At 45.7% G+C, this 22,225-nt stretch overlaps 3 protein-coding genes across 3 annotated transcripts; 1 reads left to right on the top strand and 2 right to left on the bottom strand.

The window, feature by feature from the left end:
- Positions 1-8,554: 8,554 nt before the first annotated feature.
- On the bottom strand, positions 8,555-9,598 carry LOC125550467. The gene has a single exon (XM_048713466.1). It carries the CDS (start codon positions 9,353-9,355, stop codon positions 8,786-8,788), a length of 570 nt encoding a protein of 189 aa, XP_048569423.1. The 5' UTR covers positions 9,356-9,598; the 3' UTR covers positions 8,555-8,785.
- LOC125550468 lies at positions 9,584-11,898 on the top strand. The gene is made up of 3 exons (XM_048713467.1): positions 9,584-9,800; positions 9,964-10,234; positions 10,928-11,898. The coding sequence occupies exons 1-3, from the start codon at positions 9,584-9,586 to the stop codon at positions 10,929-10,931; spliced, it is 492 nt and encodes a 163-aa protein (XP_048569424.1). The 3' UTR covers positions 10,932-11,898.
- A 3,637-nt stretch (positions 11,899-15,535) lies between these two features.
- On the bottom strand, positions 15,536-16,988 carry LOC125553473 (UDP-glycosyltransferase 73C6-like). The gene has a single exon (XM_048717251.1). It carries the CDS (start codon positions 16,939-16,941, stop codon positions 15,574-15,576), a length of 1,368 nt encoding a protein of 455 aa, XP_048573208.1. The 5' UTR covers positions 16,942-16,988; the 3' UTR covers positions 15,536-15,573.
- Between the last annotated feature and the right edge of the window lie 5,237 nt (positions 16,989-22,225).

Here is a 22,225-nt window from a genome sequence, read left to right as displayed (position 1 = left end):
GGCATTGAGCCATACTCAATCTTGTACCTTGCAACACAGGCAAGAACCCCTTCTTGGACTGATCCATATTGAACTTCTTCAATATCTTGTCAAGGTACGTACTCTGTGAAAGACCACTGAGGCGTCTCGATCTATCTCTATAGATCTTGATGCCTAATATATAAGCAGCTTCTCCAAGATCCTTCATTGAAAAACACTTGTTCAAGTAGGCCTTTATGCTTTCCAAGAATTCTATATCATTTCCCATCAATAGTATGTCATCCACATATCATATGAGAAACGCTACAGAGCTCCCACTCACTTTCTTGTAAACACAGGCTTCTCCATAAGTCTGTGTAAACCCAAACGCTTTGATCATCTCATCAAATCGAATGTTCCAACTCCGAGATGCTTGCACCAGCCCATAGATTGAGCGTTGGAGCTTGCACACCTTGTTAGCATTCTTAGGATCGACAAAACCTTCCGACTGCATCATATACAATTCTTCCTTAAGGAAACCATTAAGGAATTCCGTTTTGACGTCCATTTGCCATATCTCATAATCATAGAATGCGACAATTGCTAACATGATTCGGACGGACTTCAGCTTCGCTACGGGTGAGAAAGTCTCATCGTAGTCAATCCCTTGAACTTGTCCATAACCCTTAGCGACAAGCCGAGCCTTATAGATGGTCACATTACCATCTACGTCTGTCTTCTTCTTAAAGATCCATTTATTTTCTATGGCTCGCCGATCATCGGGCAAGTCAGTCAAAGTCCATACTTCGTTTTCATACATGGATCCTATCTCGGTTTTCATGGCTTCCAGCCATCTGTCGGAATCTGGGCCCGCCATCGCTTCTTCATAGTTCGAAGGTTCACAATTGTCCAACAACATGATTTCCAGGACAGGGTTGTCGTACCACTCTGGTGCGGAAAGTGTCCTTGTGGACCTACGAAGTTCAGTAGCAACTTGATCTGAAGTTTCATGATCATCATCATTAACTTCCTCTCTAGTCAGTGCAGGCACCTCAGGAACATTTTCCTGAGCTGCGCCACTCTCCGGTTCAAGAGGCAATACTTCATCAAGTTCTACTTTCCTCCTACTTACTTCTTTCGAGAGAAACTCTTTCTCTAGAAAGGATCCATTCTTGGCAACAAAGATCTTGCCTTCGGCTCTGAGGTAGAAGGTATACCCAATAGTTTCTTTATGGTATCCTATGAAGACGCATTTTTCCGATTTGGGTTCGAGCTTTTCAGGTTGAAGTTTCTTCACATAAGCATCGCATCCCCAAACTTTTAGAAACGACAGCTTAGGTTTCTTCCCAAACCATAATTCATACGGTGTCGTCCCAATGGATTTCGACAGAGCCCTATTTAAAGTGAATGCGGCAGTCTCTAAAGCATAGCCCCAAAATGACAGCGGTAGATCGGTAAGAGACATCATAGATCACACCATATCTAATAGAGTGCGATTACGACGTTCGAACACACCATTACGCTGAGGTGTTCCAGGCGGCGTGAGTTGTGAAACTATTCCACATTTCCTTAAGTGCGTGCCAAATTCATGACTCAAATATTCTCCCTCACGATCTGATCGTAAGAACTTGATTTTCCTGTCACGTTGATTCTCAACCTCACTCTGAAATTCCTTGAACTTTTTAAAGGTCTCAGACTTGTGTTTCATTAAGTAGACATACCCATATCTACTCAAGTCATTAGTGAGGGTGAGAACATAACGATAGCCACCGCGAGCCTCAACACTCATTGGACCGCACACATCAGTATGTATGATTTCCAATAAGTTGGTTGCTCGCTCCATTGTTCCGGAGAACGGAGTCTTGGTCATTTTGCCCATGAGGCACGATTCGCACATGTCAAATGATTCATAATCAAGAGACTCCAAAAGTCTATTTGCATGGAGTTTCTTCATGCGTTTGACACCAATGTGACCAAGGCGGCAGTGCCACAAGTATGTGGGACTATCATTATCAACCTTACATCTTTTGGTATTCACACTATGAATATGTGTAACATCACGTTCGAGATTAAATAAGAATAAACCATTGACCAGCGGGGCATGACCATAAAACATATCTCTCATATAAATAGAACAACCATTATTCTCGGATTTAAATGAGTAGCCATCTCATATTAAACGAGATCCTGATACAATGTTCATGCTCAAAGCTGGCACTAAATAATAATTATTGAGGTTTAAAACTAATCCCGTAGGTAAATGTAGAGGTAACGTGCCGATGGCGATCACATCGACCTTAGAACCATTCCCGACGTGCATCGTCACCTCGTCCTTCGCCAGTCTTCGCTTATTCCGCAGCTCCTGTTTTGAGTTACAAATATGAGCAACCGCATCGGTATCAAATACCTAGGAGCTACTACGAGTACTGGTAAGGTACACATCAATAACATGTATATCACATATACCTTTGGTGTTGCCGGCCTTCTTGTCCGCTAAGTACTTGGGGCAGTTCCGCTTCCAGTGACCACTTCCCTTGCAATAAAAACACTCAGTCTCAGGCTTGGGTCTATTCTTTGGCTTCTTCCCGGCAGCGTGCTTACCGGGCGCGGCAACCCCCTTGCCGTCCTTCTTGAAGTTCTTTTTACCCTTGCCCTTCTTGAACTTAGTGGTTTTATTCACCATCAATACTTGATGTTCCTTTTTGATTTCCACCTCCGCTGATTTCAGCATTGAATATACCTCAGGAATAGTCTTTTCCATTCCCTGCATATTGAAGTTCATCACAAAGCTCTTGTAGCTAGGTGGGAGCGACTGAAGGATTCTGTCAACGTCCGCATCATCCGGGAGATTAACTCCCAGCTGAGACAAGCGGTTGTGCAACCCAGACATTTTGAGTATGTGCTCGATGACGGAACTATTCTCCTCCATCTTACAACTGTGGAATTTGTCGGAGACTTCATATCTCTCGACCCGGGCATGAGTTTGGAAAACCATTTTCAGCTCTTGAAACATCTCATATGCTCCGTGTTGCTCAAAACGCTTCTGGAGCCCCGGTTCTAAGTTGTAAAGCATGCCGCACTGAACCAGGGAGTAATCATCAGCACGGGACTGCCAAGCGTTCATAACGTCTTGGTTTGCTGGCGGTGGTGCTTCACCTAGCGGTGCTTCAAGGACATATGCTTTCTTGGCAGCTATGAGGATGATCCTCAAGTTCCGGACCCAGTCCGTATAGTTGCTACCATCGTCTTTCAGCTTGGTTTTCTCTAGGAACGCGTTGAAGTTGAGGACAACATTAGCGTGGGCCATTTGATCTATAAGACATATTGTAAAGATTTTAGACAAAGTTCATGATAATTAAGTTCATCTAATCAAATTATTTAATGAAATCCCACTCAGATAGACATCCCTCTAGTCATCTAAGTGATACATGATCCGATTCAACTAGGCCATGTCCGATCATCACGTGAGACGGACTAGTCATCATCGGTGAACATCTTCATGTTGATCGTATCTTCTATATGACTCATGTTCGACCTTTCGGTCTTCCGTGTTCCGAGGCCATGTCTGTACATGCTAGGCTCGTCAAGTCAACCTAAGTGTTCTGCGTCTGTAAATCTGGCTTACACCCGTTGTATGCGAACGTTAGAACCTATCACACCCGATCATCATGTGGTGCTTCGGAACAACGGACCTTAGCAATGGTGCACAGTTAGGGAGAACACTTTCTTGAAATTATTGCGAGGGATCATCTTATTTATGCTACCGCCGTTCTAAGCAAATAAGATGTAAAATATGATAAACATCTCATGCAATCAAATAGTGACATGATATGGCCAATATCATTTTGCTCCTTTTGATCTCCATCTTCGGGGCGCCATGATCATCGTCGTCACCGGCATGACACCATGATCTCCATCATCATGATCTACATCATCGTGTCTTCATGAAGTTGTCTCGTCAACTATTACTTCTACTACTATGGCTAATGGTTAGCGATAAAGTAAAGTAATTACATGACGTATAAGTTGACACGCAGGTCATAAATAAATTAAGACAACTCCTATGGCTCCTGCTGGTTGTCATACTCATCGACATGCAAGTCGTGATTCCTATTACAAAAACATGATCAATCTCATACATCACATATATCATTCATCACATCCTTTTGGCCATATCACATCACACGGCATATGCTGCAAAAACAAGTTAGACGTCCTCTAATTGTTGTTGCAAGTTTTTACGTGGCTACTATAGGTTTCTAGCAAGAATGTTTCTTACCTACGCCAAAACCACAACGTGATATGCCAATTTCTATTTACCCTTCATAAGGACCCTTTTCATCGAATCCGATCCGACTAAAGTGGGAGAGACAGACACCCGCTAGCCACCTTATGCAACTAGTGCATGTCAGTCGGTGGAACTAGTCTCACGTAAGCATACGTGTAAGGTCGGTCCGGGCAGCTTCATCCCACGATGCCGCCGAATCAAGATAAGACTAGTAACGGCAAGTAAATTGACAAAATCGACGCCCACAACAACTTGTGTTCTACTCGTGCATAAAAACTACGCATAGACCTGGCTCATGATGCCACTGTTGGGGATCGTAGCAGAAATTTAAAATTTTCTACGTGTCACCAAGATCAGTCTATGGAGTCATCTAGCAACGAGGGGAAGAGGAGTGCATCTACATACCCTTGTAGATCGCGAGCGGAAGCGTTCAAGAGAACGGGGATGATGGAGTCATACTCGTCGTGATCCAAATCACCGATGATCCTAGCGCCGAACGAACGGCACCTCCGCGTTCAACACATGTACGGAGCGAGGACGTCTCGCGCGCCTTGATCCAACAAGGAGGAGGGAGAGGTTGAGGAAGAGGGCTCCAACAGCAGCACGACAGCGTGGTGGTGGTGGAGCAGCAGTACTCCGGCAGGGCTTCGCCAAGCTCTTGCGGAGGAGGAGAGGTGTTGGGGAGGGGAGGAGCTGCGCCTTGGATGTGGTGTGCAGCCCTCCCCTTGCCCCTCTATTTATAGGGGAAGGAGGAAGGGGGTCGGACCCTCTAGATGAGATCTAGAGGGGGCGGCGGCCAAGGGGAGGGGGCTTGTCCCCCAAGCAAGGGGGCGCCCCCCTTAGGGTTTCCCCCCCAACCCTAGGCGCATGGGCCCATGGGGGGATGCGCCCAGCCCATGTAGGGCTGGTTCCCTCTCCTCTTCGGCCCATTAGGCCCTCCGAGAGAGGTGGCCCCTCCCGATGGACCCCCGGAACCCCTCCGGTGGCCCCGGTACAATACCAATATGCCCCCGAACCTTTCCGGTGACCGTATGACAACTTCCTACATATAAATCTTCACCTACGGACCATTTCGGAACTCCTCGTGACGTCCGGGATCTCATCCGGGACCCCGAACAACATTCGGTAATCACATACAAGTCTTCCTAATAACCCTAGCGTCATCGAACCTTAAGTGTGTAGACCCTACGGGTTCGGGAACCATGCAGACATGACCGAGACAACTCTCCGGCCAATAACCAACAGCGGGATATGGATACCCATGTTGACTCCCACATGTTCCACGATGATCTTATCGGATGAACCATGATGTCGAGGATTCAAGCAATCCCGTATACAATTCCCTTTGTCAATCGGTACGTTACTTGCCCGAGATTCGATCGTCGGTATCCCAATACCTCGTTCAATCTCGTTACCGGCAAGTCACTTTACTCATTTCGTAATGCATGATTCTGTGACCAACTACTTAGTCACACTGAGCTCATTATGATGATGCATTACCGAGTGGGCCCAGAGATACCTCTCCGTCATACGGAGTGACAAATCCCAGTTTCGATTCATGCCAACCCAACAGACACTTTCTGAGATATCTGTAGTGTACCTTTATAGCCACCTAGTTGCGTTGTGACGTTTGGTACACCCAAAGCACTCCTACGGTATCCGGGAGTTGCACAATCTCATGGTCTAAGGAAATGATACTTGACACTTAGAAAAGCTCTAGCAGACGAACTACACGATCTTGTGCTATGCTTAGGATTGGGTCTTGTCCATCACATCATTCTCCTAATGATGTGATCCCGTTATCAATGACATCCAATGTCCATGGTCAGGAAACCGTAACCATCTATTGATCAACGAGCTAGTCAACTAGAGGCTCACTAGGGACATGTTGTGGTCTATGTATTCACACATGTATTACGATTTCCGGATAACACAATTACATCATGAACAATAGACAATTATCATGAACAAGGAAATATAATAATAACCATTTTATTATTGCCTCTAGGGCATATTTCCAACACAAAACGCATAGTGAGATATGTCAAAGGAACTTTGAGTATTGGCTTAGATTTCAGCAGATCATCCTCTAATCTGGTTAGTGCCCTTTCTGACTCAGACTGGGCAGGGTGCTTGGATGACAGGCGCTCCACTGGTGGCTTTGCAATCTTTTTTGGACCAAATCTGATTTCATGGTGTGCTCGAAAACAAGCCACTGTTTCCAGGTCTAGCACAGAGGCAGAATATAAAGCACTTGCAAATGCTACAACTGAAATTATATGGGTTCAATCCATGCTGAAAGAACTGGGTATAAAGAACACACCAGCTCCATGTCTGTGGTGTGACAATCTTGGTGCAACTTATTTGTCTGCTAATCCAGTTTTTCATGCAAGAACAAAGCATATTGAAATAGATTTTCATTTTGTTCGAGAGAGAGTTGCTCAAAAGCAACTTGATATTCGCTTCATTCATTCCAAAGATCAGCTTGCAGATGGTTTTACCAAGGCTTTACCTGTGAGAAGCTTTGAGAACTTCAGACATAATCTCAACTTAATGAAGTTGTGATTAAGGGGGGTGTCAAACACACATCATATCTGCCGCACCATCTTGTTTGCTTTGGTTCTTAGGAGTCCTAGTTAGATAGACTAGGTTGTTAAGGTTTATCTCTATCTAAGAGATCTTTCTTTCTCTCCAAGATGTAATCTCCAACAACTTGTATGCGCTGTACAGGGAGGAGCGCCCCTGCTATATAAACACGTACATGTCGCCCTCATCGGGTAAGACGTTTCCGCCATCGCACACACAGGAGAAGTGTCTTTCCTTTGAAAAAGTTTGTTGCTTAAAGTAGAGCTCTGAATGTTTAAAACAACAGATGCTAGAGAATCAGAGTTTTGCATTAAAAGATCAGTTCTCATATGCCAAGGATTTGCAAACCAATCAGCTCTAGCAAAGGGGCAATTGAAAAATATGTGCAAATCATCCTCTTCAGTATCACATCTTGCGCATAATTTACTTATATATGTTTTGAGTAGTTGCCTGCTCTTTTACCCATTGGAAGCGCTATCCTAAGTAATCTCCATGTAAATGTTTGAATCCTTGGTACCATATCCTTTGCCTTCCAAAGCTTGCATGCACTCTTGGAAGAGAATTTCCCTGTGGGTATTGGTTTCCAGCGCAAGAGATCACTGTCATCTGAGTGAATAATTGGAACCTGCTTTATAAGTTGTATCAACATAAAAGAGAGAGTCAATAAGTTCAACATTCCATTGTTTTTTTAATTAGGGACCCAAAGTCTTTTACCAGAGCAGGGTAAACAAAATTACTATCCTTAGATAACAAGGTGATGATAAATAGAGTCCCAAGAGTTATCCCATGGAGAGCGAGAAACGCTGCCTTTTGTGTGAGTTGGTACAAAAAAGATAGGTCTGACTTTTAGAATGGATGCCTAAAATGCATGTTTAGAGACATTGGATTGAGCTCTCCGGAAAGAAGTATCCGGGAAATACTTGGACTGCAAGACTTTGTATATATATGGTTGTTTGGATCACGACAAGACTGGCACGGCAAGACCGTGAAGGAGGTGCCGCCGGCGTTCTTGAAGACACGCGGGCGCCTCCTACACTACCTTGATGGCTGTGGTGGTGGCGGCTCCTCGTCGCGGAGCATTGTCACACCGGAGAAGAGGACGGCCGGGCAAGCGACTCATTGCAATGAAACAGCCCTCTGTAAGCAGCGAAGATCATCGTATCCTTGTCATCTCTTAAAATCGTCCTTGTCCCAGCATTACCATCATTTGAGTCGAAGGAGCTATCGACCGAAAGTGCAGCCCGCCCCGAAGGTGGGCATGGCCATGGTATGCTTGGGGGATCATCGACATGCGGCGTATGAGGTTTCACCGAAAACTCCAGAGGCATAGGGCATTTCCCTTTGATAGTCTCTTCTAGGCTTGATGATTTTTTTTTGCGGGGAAGGCTTGATGAAATTTGGCGGAACGTGTTATAGTAACTGCTCACAAAAGAACATGGTGTAATTGACAACAATGTGGTTGATGACGTGTTTTCAATTTGCATCACGTGTGTCAACTCATTGCCTCAATTGTATGGTGTGTTTTCACTGTGCATTGTTGCTACTAAATCACACTCACATTTTAAGATTATCGCGAAACAAGATCGGCTTGAATTCGGAGTTTGTCTCCAAGAGCTATTGACCGCGGATTTTGGCGTGCGAAATCTTTCGCACGATCTTTGCATCTTCTTCTCAACCTTGGCAAGAAAATATGAACACACGCACGCACATCCAGCTTCGATCGACCGAAAAACTCAAGGGTCACAACTCCAATGTAGATAGAGGAGTAGCCATCATTTTGCTGCTCATCGTCAACGACATCGAAACCACGAGGAAAGGGAAAGGAAACAAACCCGAACAAGATCAGCGAAGACGCAGAGTAGGTGACACGTCAGACACAGCACGTAGTAGTCGAATCAACGAAGAGAATTAAACGCGACGACAAGTCCACGACACACGGCGAAGACCTGCACCCTAGTAGAACCCCTGCACCGGCCACCGGCGGTCGGGGTCCGGCAGCCACGAGGAACGCTTCTTCTTCCGCTGCTCCTTCTCCTTCCTCCCCTCCTCATCTCCATCGCCGTCGACCCCCTCCTTCTCGCCGTCGGAGCTCTTGGAGTCGCCGTCCGACGAGCCGCCGCAGTACGCGCCGGCGACCACGACCCCCGCCGACGACCTGTGCATCGACCGCACGTACTGGAGCAGCCTCCACGCCACCGGCTTCTGCTGCTGCCGCGGCGGGGGCGTCAGGGACGCGCCCCGCTCGGCCGGGGGAGGCGGGTCCTCGGCGCCAGCCCGGTCGTCGTCCGGGAGGCGCGCGGATTGGGACAGCCGCTCGTACTCCGGCAGCGGCACGATCTCCTCCTCCTCCGACGCGCACTCCCCGTCCGCGCCGGCCTTGCCCCCGCCGACGCTGTCCATGAGCAGCAGCTGGTGGTGGCTCTTGGACCTCGGCTTCTGCCGCCGCGCCCCAAACCTCGCGCCTCCGCCGCAGTGGCTCCCCTCCTCCTCCTCCTCCTCCTCCGAGTGATCCAGGATGCCCATATTTAACACGCTCGCTCTCCGGCTCCCGCAGTCGCGCCACAAATTAAACCATGCACGATGCACCCTCGGCGCCTCTCTCGATCTCGATCTCGCGCCGGGATTATAAACTTTGCGCCGGGCGAGACGGCGTATGGGAGGATGAGGCAGAGCTAGCGGGCGACAGGCGAGAGGGAATTTAATTTGCGATGTGGGGTGGAGAAGTTTGACAAGGGTTGCTCCAGCCCGCCAATGGCGATGGCGAGTAGGGAATTGGGAATGGAATTATTGGCTTTGACTATGGGGGCTCGGGTCACGTCGTCGAGGGCCACGCGCGCGCTCGCCTCGCTCGAGGATGAGGCGCGGCGCACGGTATTGCGTCCGACGCAGCATGACGCGGATATTTGGCGGCTCATCTTTTTTTTTTTGGAGCGATCTTCCACAGAGGAGGAGTATGGGAGCAGTTTCGGTAATTTCCGGCCATCTGGTTTTCATTTGGCCTCCGGGCTGTTTTCTTTTTGCCGTCCGATTGTCCACGAATCTTAGCATCGCTTGCGCCCTCATTCCACCTTCTTAACTGCGCGGGCGTCGGTTGCTGACTGGATTGGTGGGGTCGCCCACTTGATTTGTAGGACGTGATTCTTTTTGGGATGGTACGTGGCCCATGGCGTTGCGTAGCGGAGGAATGGAGGGAGGGAGGCGGATGCGATGGACGAAGGTGTGCCCCCGCCAGCGAGGGCTAGCGAGAGGTCATGGAGCATGGCCAACTACCTGTAAGCAGCTCTCGAAAGAGGGAGGCTGGTTGTCGTGGAGGAGGTCGGTGGATGCGTGCCATCAGGTTCGTCAACAGGAAGCTCTCGCAGGGGAGGCCGGAAGCAGCCGTCTTCACCAAACGGGTGGAAGGTACACTAAGCTTTTCCCCATCTCCCTCTTTACCCACCACCCCCCTCGGTTTTTGCATCGCTCTGCCTTGCTTAGTTGCTTGGAGGTCACACACAACGGTGTTGTACACCATTTTCCAATTTCAAATTATGCTAAAACCCACATTTAATCGTGCTAAAACTTTTGTGTGAAATCATGTTGAAATTGTGCTAACCACCTCCTTAGTAGGTTTTAGTAGGTTGTTGCTATGTTTGGTGGAAATTGGACTTCTTAAATCTCCTTGGATGCTACTCCCTCTGCTCCCCTAAACCTGAAACGAGGAATTTTTACTATATGGTCGTCAATAGTTTCAAAGTTAGGTGTAATTTTCTTAATTTATGTCAGTTAGTTGCTTGTTCACTAGTTTTTTAGTTCTTATTCCAAGGCATTAATTCGTAGTCTTCAGTACCCCTAAGGATGAATACCTTCCAGTTATTATTCTTCAGTAGAACTAGCCCTAGTCTTCCGTTTTTCATTATTTAGTTAAATCTAGTTAGTCATGTTCATTGACCCTCTCGATACCCTTCTTAGTTTTGTTTGCCTATTAGCTTGTTGACATATTAGGTGCTTATTATTTTCGTTTTCAATCTTATTCATTTATTTTAATTTTAGTTATCAGTTGTAGTCATTGTCTTCTTCGGTCATATTCTTTCTTACTTCTTAAGTCTTATTCAGATGACAAAACAAAAAAGGGCAAACGAGAATATTCAACGTAGCATTGTTCAAAATGGAAGTGGAAGTATAGAGAGTCAATACCCCTTAGGAACTAAAGGTAGGTTTCCTACTCTCTCAAATGTGTATGTCACTTACACGACTATCCTTACACCATGGAGAGAACCCCCTCCTTCTTCTTTGGCCACCCCCTAGGTGGGTGAAGGGTTTATGCTCTTATATTTCTTGACCATGGCTATGAAGGTCGAGAGCCTCTTCGAGACTGGATCTCACTCCCAAGGGGGAGTCTGTTTTTGGTTACTGCAATCTACCTCTTGTCATCATTTTATCTTTGCTCGGAGATCCGTAACCCTTTTTTTTTGCAAAATAGGATGGTGGAAAAACTTTAGGGGCAAGTTTGCGGCCAAAGGATGTCTCCAAAAGGTTTTCCCAGTGCTTAGGCACCCCTGGGTTGTGAGCGCCTATATAGGGCACCTAGGCACCTTGGGGTCCTTCTGGCCCAAACCCATTTACACTGGATGTCTCTTGGTGGAAAACAATCCTAGTATATTTTTCTGGATTTTTTCAGGAGGTTAAAATACATGTTTTCCATGATATTCAGAAACACAAAAAAACTAGAACTAAGCACTGAATTAATTAGTTAGTCCAATAAAAATGATAAGAAATATGCTCAAGGTATGAGAGCTTGGTGGGGAGAATCTTATTTCGTCTTCAGGGACACGCCGCCGCCTCTCCTTCCTAAGTATGACATCGGCAAGGTTCATGATCCACTACACCTCCATGACCCTAATACCAGAGGAGATGAGGCATATCGACGGTGACGCCATCAAGAAACATAAAATCCTTGTCGGCTTTCTTAGTGAGAAGAAAAACTTAGTGTTCTACTTTAAAAGCATTTTTTATTTTAAAGACATCTTTAATTATACTCCATTGCAAGGCACGAGCCATGTACTATAAAAGTTGCTATTTAAATCTTTGCCGATGTGAGTTATAGTACTAACTCTGTAAAGTAATCTACGACACAAGTGTCTAAAACGTCTTATATTACTTTATATAGATAATATTTTTTAACAGTTTGTCTAATTCACATCTAAATGTTTTTTAAAGATGTCACATTTAAGCTCACACAAATACACAACAACGAGGAACCAAAAAAAAACTGAGACAAAAAGAAATAGACCACAAACATAATAGACATCAGATTAACTATATCACATCTAGATGTGTCCTAAATAGACCTTTTTAATGGTTCCATCTTACAAATTTATAGTTTAGTGGGCGTAATAAACTGAATACTACTCCACCTGTGGGAGTATATGAAGTCGTGAAGAGACATTTCCCTCGATCCCGAACTGTTGCCACATGGCGATCAGGGTCTTCAAGGAACCTCGTTTCGCAGAACTTCTTTTGGACCAGCCGCGCAAACTTTCATGCTAACTGCATCTGGAATGACATTAACTCTTGTTAATCCCTGCTGATTGGGATTTACGCGGCGAGTCGGCGTGGATACGTTCACTGGCTTTGTACGCCAAGAGAGTCAGCAAGACCGACCCGGCGACCCGCATACGAAGTGACCAGCCTCACCATGGATCCAGTCGAGGGAGCTCCTGTCCTATGCGCCGCATTCTGCGACAAACACATATGCCCCATCGCACAGAGTGCGTTTGACTCATAAGTGTCAAATTTTGTAGCAAATACCGAAATCACTAATTAAGGAGTACTCGTTGTAAAAACCACTCCAATTTCTCTAGTTGCGACAAGTGGTGCATATGCAGCGCGCCACTTGTCGCAACCTGTGAGTTTTTTTTTTGTAAATCCGTTTATTCAAAACGTTTAATATCTCAAATCGTGCGTCCAAATCTCGAATCGCTTTCACCGTTGGATTCCTCGCGTCGAGATCTTCAAAATTAGATTCCATGCTGATAGATTTTGACGAATTTTTTTTCACGAAAAAACGGATGAAAAAACTGAACCAGGAGCACGGGGTTTTTCCCTTTCTGAAAAAGACACGCCCGTGCCTCTTGCGGAAGCAAAACCGTGACTCTCGTGAAAAAAAAGAGAAAACATGTTTTTTTTCGTTTCCGAGAAGGCACGGACGTGACTCTCGCGAAAACACAACCATGACTCTTGCGGAAGCAAAATCGTGACTTTCACAAAAAAAATAAATAGAAAACACATTTTTTTCCTTTCCGAGAGGCACGGCCGTGACTCTCGCGAAATCACAACCATGCTTCTCGCGGAAGCAAAACCGTGCCTCTCATGAAAGAAAAAGAAACAGAAAACACGTTTTTTTTTCGTTTCCGAGAGGCACGGCCGTGACTCTCGCATAAGCACACCCGTGCCTCTCGCGAAAGCAAAACCCTGACTCTCGGAAAAGAAAAAAACAGAAAACAATTTTTTTTCTGTTTTCGAGAGGCACGGCCGTGACTCTCGGGAAAGCAAAACCGTGCCTCTCGCGGAAGCAAAACCATAACTCTCATGAAAGGAAAAAAACATGTTTTTTCTGAGAAATAATTTTTTTCAAATTTTTTCATTAAAAAGCTAAGAAAGACCGGTGGAAGACCAAAACGTCGAAAAAACCTGGGAAAAAAACCGTTTAAAAAACCGAAAACGCGTGCGAAAAAAAACAAATTTCGAAGGGAACGCCTAGAGCGCGACACGTAGCGAATAACTGAGAGCGCGCCAAGTGACGTTGATCGTTGCGAGGCTCTCAAAGAAACGCTCTTTAACTAGTTTCTCCCGACAAATACATGCCCCATCACACATGATGCGTCCGACTGGGCCGGCCCAGTGCACCGCGAATGGGATGCTGAAAAATTGCAAAAAGGGCTGTTCGCGCTTGCTGGAATCAAACCCACAACAACCTGCTCAATTGTGCTCGCTGCTAGCCATTACGATCGAAGAGGACTCATGACAGAAATGCAACGTGATAGTTAAAAAGTACTTCCTCTGTACCAAAATAGATGACTCAACTTTGTATTAATTTTAATATAAAGTTGGGTCATCTATTTTGGAACGGAGGGAGTAATAGCAGTAGCAGACTTAACAATATTTGAAAGAATCCCAAATAATATTCCAAAATTTGAATTACTTTTTGAACTTACGAACAAATTTTGACAAACCCGAACAATCTTCTTAACCGGCGAACAAAATTTGAAATTTCTGAAATTGTTTTCGTAAACAAGAATATTTTCTGAATTTCTGAACAAAATTTCAAAACAGGAACGAATTTTAAAATCACAAACATATTTTAAATTTTTAGAACTAATTTAGAAATGGAGAACAGTTTTGAAAATCTCAAATAAATTTGAAACGTGAACAATCTTTTAATACATGGCCAAAAATTTGAAAACTAGAATATTTTTTGAAATTTGTGAACATTTTTTAAGTCCCTGTAATTATTTTAAAAGTTCTGAAAAAAATAAAAAAACATTCCTAACAACTTTTTAAAAACGGAAACATTTCTTGAAATTCTTGAAGAATTTTTTTAAAATGTGCCTTTTGAATTTATGAACAATTTCCGAACACATAAACATTTTTTCAAACAATGAACGTTAAAAATACGATTATTTTTAAGTTTCCGGACAATCTTTAAAACATAAACTTCTTAAAAATAAATTAAACTTGAAAATAAAAAAGAAACAAAAAAAAGAAAAAACGAAACAAAAAAGGAAAAGAAACGAAAGAAGAAAGAAGAAAGAAAAAAATAGGAAAACCGGTTCAGGCAAACTCTAGAAGGTTCCCAAAACCGGAAACGATGAACACGTTAATCTACCGGCCCAGGTTACCGCTCGATCGCCAATTGTGTGCGAAAGGTCGAAGTGGACGAAGGTAGCTCCCCATCCATCCACCGCAGTCGACATGTATGAAGGTAGCTCGAGCAGCCAACACACGTCCTTTGGCGACCTCACCATTCCCCTTCAACCTGCTTGCGTGTGAAGTGTGAACATAGACAAGACGACGACGAAGGTAGCTTGAGCCTGAGCTGGAGCAGCAACTTGTCCCATTGCTAGACGTGAGCCCGAGCAGTTGCTCGTCTCATAAAGGAGAAGCTCACCTCTATGTTATGACGTCCTAGGCTTGTAGGGCCCCTCTGACTCTGTCATGTGAGGCCACTGGCGGAAGGATCTTCACCGCATCTTCGTCAAGCCCACATGAGTCCTCTATGTTCGGGCTATTTCCTATAAGCCTTTTTTTGTCTTACGATCAAATTGACATCGGGATTTGACTTTCTGCACATCAAATTGATTGATCCATTTATCCTATTGCTAAGCATTTTTCATTAATTAGATAGTGACTTTTTTTTGGACAATGTATTTTTTATGACATACATACATATAAATATTGTACATGTGAGCATTTGTGTTATTGGTGTGTGGAATGTGAGAAAAATAAAGATTGCACTGTTGGTCATTGTGGTATAAACATGGGTATCGTAATGGTATTTAACACTTTGTGATACTCGTATGCAAGACAATGGTGTTCGTAACTAAGATATCATAACAATCAATATGATGTTCATATGTGTGATAAAACACTATCAAATAACTCCATATCAGAAAATAAGCTAAAATGACAAAAAAATGGATGAGTTATTTTTATGAGCTTATTTCCATCGTAGCTTCTCCTAGGCTTATTTTCGCCGCAGCTTATGCATCGTTGCTGTGGCCGTGTAACGCCTTGAGCTCATCTACAAGCCGTGCCCAGTCACTGCACGACGACCCTCCTTCCGCCACCGCGGCGCGACCCGCGACGCCGAGCTCCCGCACCCTCGCCATCCTAGCCGCGGCTTCGTCCGCACCGCCGTCCATCAGCTTCCCCACCGCGCTGGCCACCGCGGCGGCCGGCACCACCGCCTCCACGTCCGCCTTGCTGCCCACCTCCCGCACCCGCACGCCCACGCGGAGCACGTCCACGAGGAGCGCCTCGTTCAGGAACTGCTCGGCGCGGAGCGGCCACGTCGCGAGGGGCACCCCGGCGCACACGGCGTCCAGCACCGAGTTCCAGCCGCAGTGGCTCAGGAAGCCGCCCACCGCGCGGTGCGCCAGGATCTCCGCCTGCGGCGCCCATCGCCCGGCCACCACCATGCCGTGGCCGGACGCGCGCTCGTCGTGCTGCTCCGTGCCCTCCGTCGCCGCCGGGATCACCCAGAGGAACGGCGTGCCGGACGCGCGCAGTCCGGCGCCCAGCTCCCTGAGCTGCTCCGCGCTCAGACCGCACGTGCTGCCGAAGCAGGCGTACACCACGGACCCGGCCTCCTGGCCGTCGAGCCACCGCAGGATGGGGTCGCGCTCTGCGCCGCCGGTGACGGCGACGTCGCTGCTGGCGACGCCGGGGGTGGCCCGCCTGGGACCAACCAGGAACACTTTCTTGGGAGAGCCATCCACGTTCCGGTAGTACTCGGCAAAATCAGCCTCGAGCGCCGAGAAGCTGTTGAAGGCGACGGCGCAGCTCCCGGCCTCGGCCGCGCGGAACAACGGGAGATGCGCCAGAGCCTCCTCGTTGACATGGACCCTGCGGAGCTCCACGGGGACCGGGAAGCCGCCGGGGACAGCGACGGGGTCCTCCAAGACGTCGGGGCGGTGGAGGTGGACGGCGACCATGGAGGCCGCGGCGAAGGCGCCGATGGTGTGGAACGTGACGTGCGGGACGCCGCACTCGCGGGCGACGCGGGGCGCCCAGTGGAGCACGGCGTCCGAGACAACGGCCACGGCGCCTGCGTGGGCGCGTACGGCCGCCGCGAGCGCCGGCGCCAGGGCGGCCTCCGCGGCGAAGAAGAAGGCCGGCGCGGAGGATTCGTCCGGGAGCAGGGAGAAGTCCTCGTGCCCTCGGGGGAAGCTGAACGGCGCGGCGCGGACCGGCACGGAGGGAGGCGCGAGGGCCGCGAAGTGCGGCGTGGTGAGGATGGTGGCGCCGGTGGTGCCATCGCCGCAAGCGGCCGCCGCGGCGGCCGCCAGCGGGGCGAAGTGGCTGCGCGCGAGGAAGGGCACGAAGACGAGGTGCAGGGGCGCCGGCATCGTCGACCGCCCGTGTGAGAGAGAATGCAATGAACAAGATCCTTAAAACCGTGTGCGCTGGAGCTCTTCGTCTCGGGGCAATTTATACATAGGTTACACATCAGAGATGGAGGAGGAAGAAGGTGTAGGATTATTCCACAAGTAAGCAACAACCTGACCCTAATGGTGGAGGAGGAGCCATGCATGGGGGAGAGCCATGACGTGCTCCAGAAGAACTGGGCGGCTGCAGCATGCATGCACGCCTGGCTTTGGGCATTGCTTGTTATTTTCTGGGTCACACGGGCAGGAGATGCGTGTAGAAACTCGTGCTCACGACGTACGCGTGCATGGTTTGTTTCATGAATTTGTGATCGCTGGTTCGTGCCAAGTGAACTCTCAGTCTCTGAAATCGGCACCCTACTTTTTGAATTTGGTTAACCCTCCCTGAATGTTACTCACTTCGTTCACAAATATAAAATGTTTTGGATATTGAAAAAAAATACCAGCACGTTGCAACGGAAAAGAAGTACCTATAAGAATCAAACAGTATAAATAACCAACTGAAATGGATTTCTTTTATTAACGGGGTATCTTCCACAGTTATCCTTGCTGAGTACTTTCTTCGTTCGGAAATACTTATTCTTAAAATAGATAAAAATGATGTATCTAGATATATTTTAGTTCTAAATACATCTCTTTTTATTCATTTTGATAACAAGTATTTTCAGACGAAGGAAGTATTTTTTTTTGGCTGATTTCCATTCGAACGTAGCTGAATAATTTTCTAGCCGGTTGTCGTGGTTGAAGTTTTTTTTTATTTGATAGGAGGCTGTAGTTTTCTTTAGAATCACACAACGTCGTAGATGAAGCGAGTAATGCTACACATACATAAGTTTACATGAGTTTTACAAACAGGTAGATTGTGATTGAAGGTTAAGGGGAGGAGGGGCCCACCCCCATGAAAATCAGGGGGGAAGTTAGTTAGAAAGAAAGAATCCTAGTCGGCATGTAATTACATGTAACTCTTTATATGTTTAGCATTATTGGAGATGAAGCTGTTCCGTCCTCTCCCGAATATTATTTGCCGCCATCAGCACCAAATAGAGTGTATTTGGTACGCGGCGCACCCCGCCTGACCCCGACCGAAACGGGCCGACCCATTTTAGCACTGTAGCAGTAGTATTGGTCTTCTCGCATTTTTTAATGGTTGGTTTTTGTTTCCTGTTTAGTTTAGGTTTTATGCTGGTTTTGGTTTTTTTTCTTTTTTCCTTCTCTTTCCAATTTTTTACCTCCTTTTTAATCTGCATTAGTTTTTTATTTTTCAAATTCATGAACTTTTCTCTGAGTCGTGAACTTCTTTTTCCTAATTTTCTGAAGTTTTTCAATAATTCAGTGAACATTTTTTTCAAATTCAAAAACTTTTTTCTAAAATCCACGAACTTTTTCCATAAATGATGGACTTTTCTAAATCCATGATTGTTTTTCAAATTGATTATAAAAAACCATATTCATGAACATTTTTTAGATCCACAATTTATTTCAACTTTTGTAAAGTTTAAGGAAAAATCACACCTGTTGCTTTAACGAGAAGCACAACTTTGCTTCCCCAAAAATGAAAAAGCACAACCTATGCTTCTGTGCTTAAAAAAATGAGAAGCACTGTTGTCCTTCCGGGTTCTGATTTTCTTTTGCAGAGTTTGAACATTTTTTCCTGTTATATTTGTTTTGCTTTTTATTCCCCTTTTTTCGTGATAAAAAAGTTTATGGAAACATACTAATATGGGACCTAGTTTCAAAGAAATTCTGTGGTGAAAATGGTTCATGATTTGGAAGCATATGATTAGTTGAGTTTGATCGTTGCTCGATTGCTAGGCACTTGGGAAGGGATTGAAGAAATCCTATGTACCAGCCATAGCGGCACATAGTCGGGGCTTGGCACACGGGTGCCCCTAACTTGGCCAACCCATTTCCACTTTTCTGTCTTTTTAATTTTTTCAAAAATGCTCAATTTTTTCCAATTTTTTTTGCATGTTTCAAAATTTATTTAAAATTTAAAATATGTTTATGTTTTCAAGTTTGGTTCAGAAATTTCAAAACATGTTCAGAAATTCAAGAGTTGTTCGCTTCTTCTCAGAAAATGTTCTGATACTCAAAAAAGTTAAGAGTTTCAAAATAAATTCAAAAATTCAAAAACTGGTTGTATTTTGGAAATTAGTCACATATTTTACAAAACATTCAGTAATTAATATATATAGGTGGAAAATATTTTCGGGGATGTTAAAATTTATATATATAATACTCTGAAAATGTTTAAAGTATTATATATATAATTTAAATATCAACGGGCCTTAAAAGGCCAAGAGATGGAAGGCAACTTGGACCAAAAAGGCCCAAGTGGGAAAGTGTCACCCTTCCCTAAGGAGCAGGATTCCCACCCCCTTGGCCGGGGCACCAAGGGAGGCTTTCCTCCCTTGGTGGCTGCCCTCTCCTCCCCTCCCAACCTATATATACTAGAGGTTTTTCACCTTATTGAAAGCCAAGTTTTGGGAGCCTCCTCTAGTTGATCTAGTTCTAATTCTACTTGTCCTTGACTAATTAGAGCTAGCCCTAGCCACCTCTAATCCTCATAATTAGAAGCCTTGTGTGGTTCTAATCTCCTCCCTCTAATTCTCCGGCGATGATTAGCTCTGGACGGTGAAGCGTTGCCGGATCGTGAAGAATGTATGCTTGCAACCAAGTAGAGAGGTCGCGCTTTCGGTCTTCAGTTTGAGGGATCGTTCGAGGGCGGTTCGCGGGATCATCATCAACGTTTGAGGGACTTCAAGTACGATCTACACCGACTTGTCTACTTTTGCTGCATTCCGGAGTCAGTAAAGATCGTTGATCAGAACCCGTTATGCATCTTCATATTGTTCATGGGTGATCGTAGGTACGATTTTTTTGTTTTCTACTGCATTTCCCAACACTCTCCACTACACAAGTGATGTGCCGAGGAGAGAAAGAGAAGACCACACACGCTCGCTTGACTGACCTGGCTGGGCTTAGGCCTGGGTGGCACGGGCGTGCGACATGCGCGTAATGGTCCACCTAAATCTGGTCCGAAACCTTGTAGGGGACGCAACTTCCTTTTGCCATTCAATTTTTGGATGTCTTGACACACAAAGTTGCTTGTTTCCTTGTCTGGTAAGTTTGACTTAGAAATCAAGTCAGTTGGAGATCGCGATCGTGACACGATACCGCCTCTGATCTTCCTATATATACTGCTTACGGGCTTCGGCCAAAGATACATCGAAATCGAGTAGGGTCTTGCCTCGTCTCTCTACTTGCACCTCCGCCATAGTCTACTCCATGCCGAACACCGGCGTGCACCGGCGAACGGGAGAGAAGGTCTCCGAAATCTCTTGCCCTTGTGATCCTGCAACGGGAAAGGATGAATAAGGTTGTTTTGGAAGCGCTCGGTGTGACTACTCAAATTAATCAACATGGGTCGTATTCCATCAAAATCATGTGTTGGCGCATGGTGCCGTCATGAACACCTGCTCCGACGGGTTGTCACCAATGTCATCGCAAACAACACCGTCGCCTCTGCAACAGTCACGGCTACTTCATCTATGAACGATCAGTACATGCACCATAATATGATCTCATCTCTAATTATGATAGTTGTTGCATGTGCTTTGTTGTTGTTTAGATCATCTAGTATGCTAGAGCTATGCATGCTAATTACTGTTCTAGTCATGAATTATTTATAGTGAAATAATTCATTAAATACCGTACCATGAGCACTTTGGTTTGTGCGTGAGCGAGCAGGGTAGCGTCCAAGTTAGTCACAATCTCGTCTAGCTTGTGCTCACAGAAGCTTGGTGATGAGGAGTCGTAGGCGGCAAGCTTATTAATCAATATATACTCGTATCTGTTTCGGAACAACTTTGACCCCGAAAGTCTCTTCTACTCCTCATCACCGGCAAGGTCCAAGATCCACTCCGTCTCCATGGCCCTAAGGCCACCGGAGACGGGACACACCTGTGCCGGCGCCGGCGGGAGGCAGAGAACCCTAGATTTTTGGAGGCGGTGGCTGATACGTCTCCAATGTATCTATAATTTTTGATTGTTCCATGCTATTATATTATCAACCTTGGATGTTTTATATGCATTTATATGCTATTTGGGACTAACCTATTAACCTAGAGCCTAGTGCCAGTTTCTGTTTTTTTTGTTGTTTTTGAGTATCGCAGAAAAGGAAAACCAAATGGAGTCCAATTGACCTGAAATTTCACGGAGATCATTTTTGGACCAGAAGAAGCCCACGGAATACCGGAGATGGGCCAGAAGAGTTCCGAGGCCACCACGAGGGTGGGGGGTGCGCCCTACCTGTAGTGACCCGACCTCAAACGGTCAAGTCTCTGTGCTTTAGTGTCATCCCTGGATCGGTAATGCTGACACACACAATACTCGAGGATTTATAACAGAGTAGCAATCATACACTTATTACATCGAATGTCTCAAAAGAGAACTTATTACAATAAATATGGCTTAAGGCCATCTAATACGATAATAGCGGAAGGCTTGGAAGATAAAGTGAGTCCATCAACTCCAACGGCATAGCTGAGCTGCACGGCAATGACCTAACGAACCTTACTCCTCGTCTGAAAAGTCTGCAACATAATACGTTGCAACCCGAAAACGGGTCAGCACATGGAATATGCTGGCAAGATAACACAGTAGAGCAAGAACAGAATAATGCTATCACTACATGCATTTTGGCTGGTGGAAAGCTCTATGGTTATAGGTTTTGCGAAAAGCCATTTTTTCCCTACAACAAAGGAATAGATTTTATTTAACTATCATGGTAGTTGAAACATCATTGAGAAGGTTCCTCCAACTCAATCCCAATTAAAGTAATTAACAACCCAACAATATTAGTTTAGAGTGATGAGATACTTATGATACTCTAAGTACTAGATACTCAAGATGTCCATAACCGGGGACACGGCTAACCATGATTAGTTTATACACTCTGCAGAGGTTTGCGCACTTTTCCCCACAAGACTCGATCTCATCCGTTGGATTTCTCGCACTACAGGGTGTTTGAGAAACGGATGACCGAGACACAGTTTTTCAGAAGCATTAACTCCTTACTCTGGGCAGACCATACCAAACCTACATCCCACTACCTGCTGATCCACCTCTTCGGGAGCTTCACGCAACTTACTCCACTATGCTAGAGCCCATAATAGCTTGTGGCTGCACACGGAAGTTTCTAGCATGAAAATATCTCAGTTCCCTTTGAGCCTAGGTGGCGGAC

The sequence above is a fragment of the Triticum urartu genome, chromosome 4 (genome assembly GCF_003073215.2).
Source record: "Triticum urartu cultivar G1812 chromosome 4, Tu2.1, whole genome shotgun sequence".
Lineage (NCBI taxonomy): Eukaryota > Viridiplantae > Streptophyta > Magnoliopsida > Poales > Poaceae > Triticum > Triticum urartu.
The sequence above is the reverse complement of the archived record's forward strand: the minus strand, read 5'-3'. Positions and strand labels throughout refer to the sequence as shown.

Excerpts from the sequence above, each read along its gene's own strand:
- LOC125550468 (XM_048713467.1), top strand. The coding sequence starts at position 9,584 with ATGGCGATGGCGAGTAGGGAATTGGGAATGGAATTATTGGCTTTGACT. Across the intron at positions 9,801-9,963 it reads GGAGTATGGGAGCAGTTTCG|GACGTGATTCTTTTTGGGAT; the intron begins GTAATTTCCGGC and ends CTTGATTTGTAG.
- LOC125550467 (XM_048713466.1), bottom strand. The coding sequence starts at position 9,355 with ATGGGCATCCTGGATCACTCGGAGGAGGAGGAGGAGGAGGAGGGGAGC.
- LOC125553473 (XM_048717251.1), bottom strand. The coding sequence starts at position 16,941 with ATGCCGGCGCCCCTGCACCTCGTCTTCGTGCCCTTCCTCGCGCGCAGC.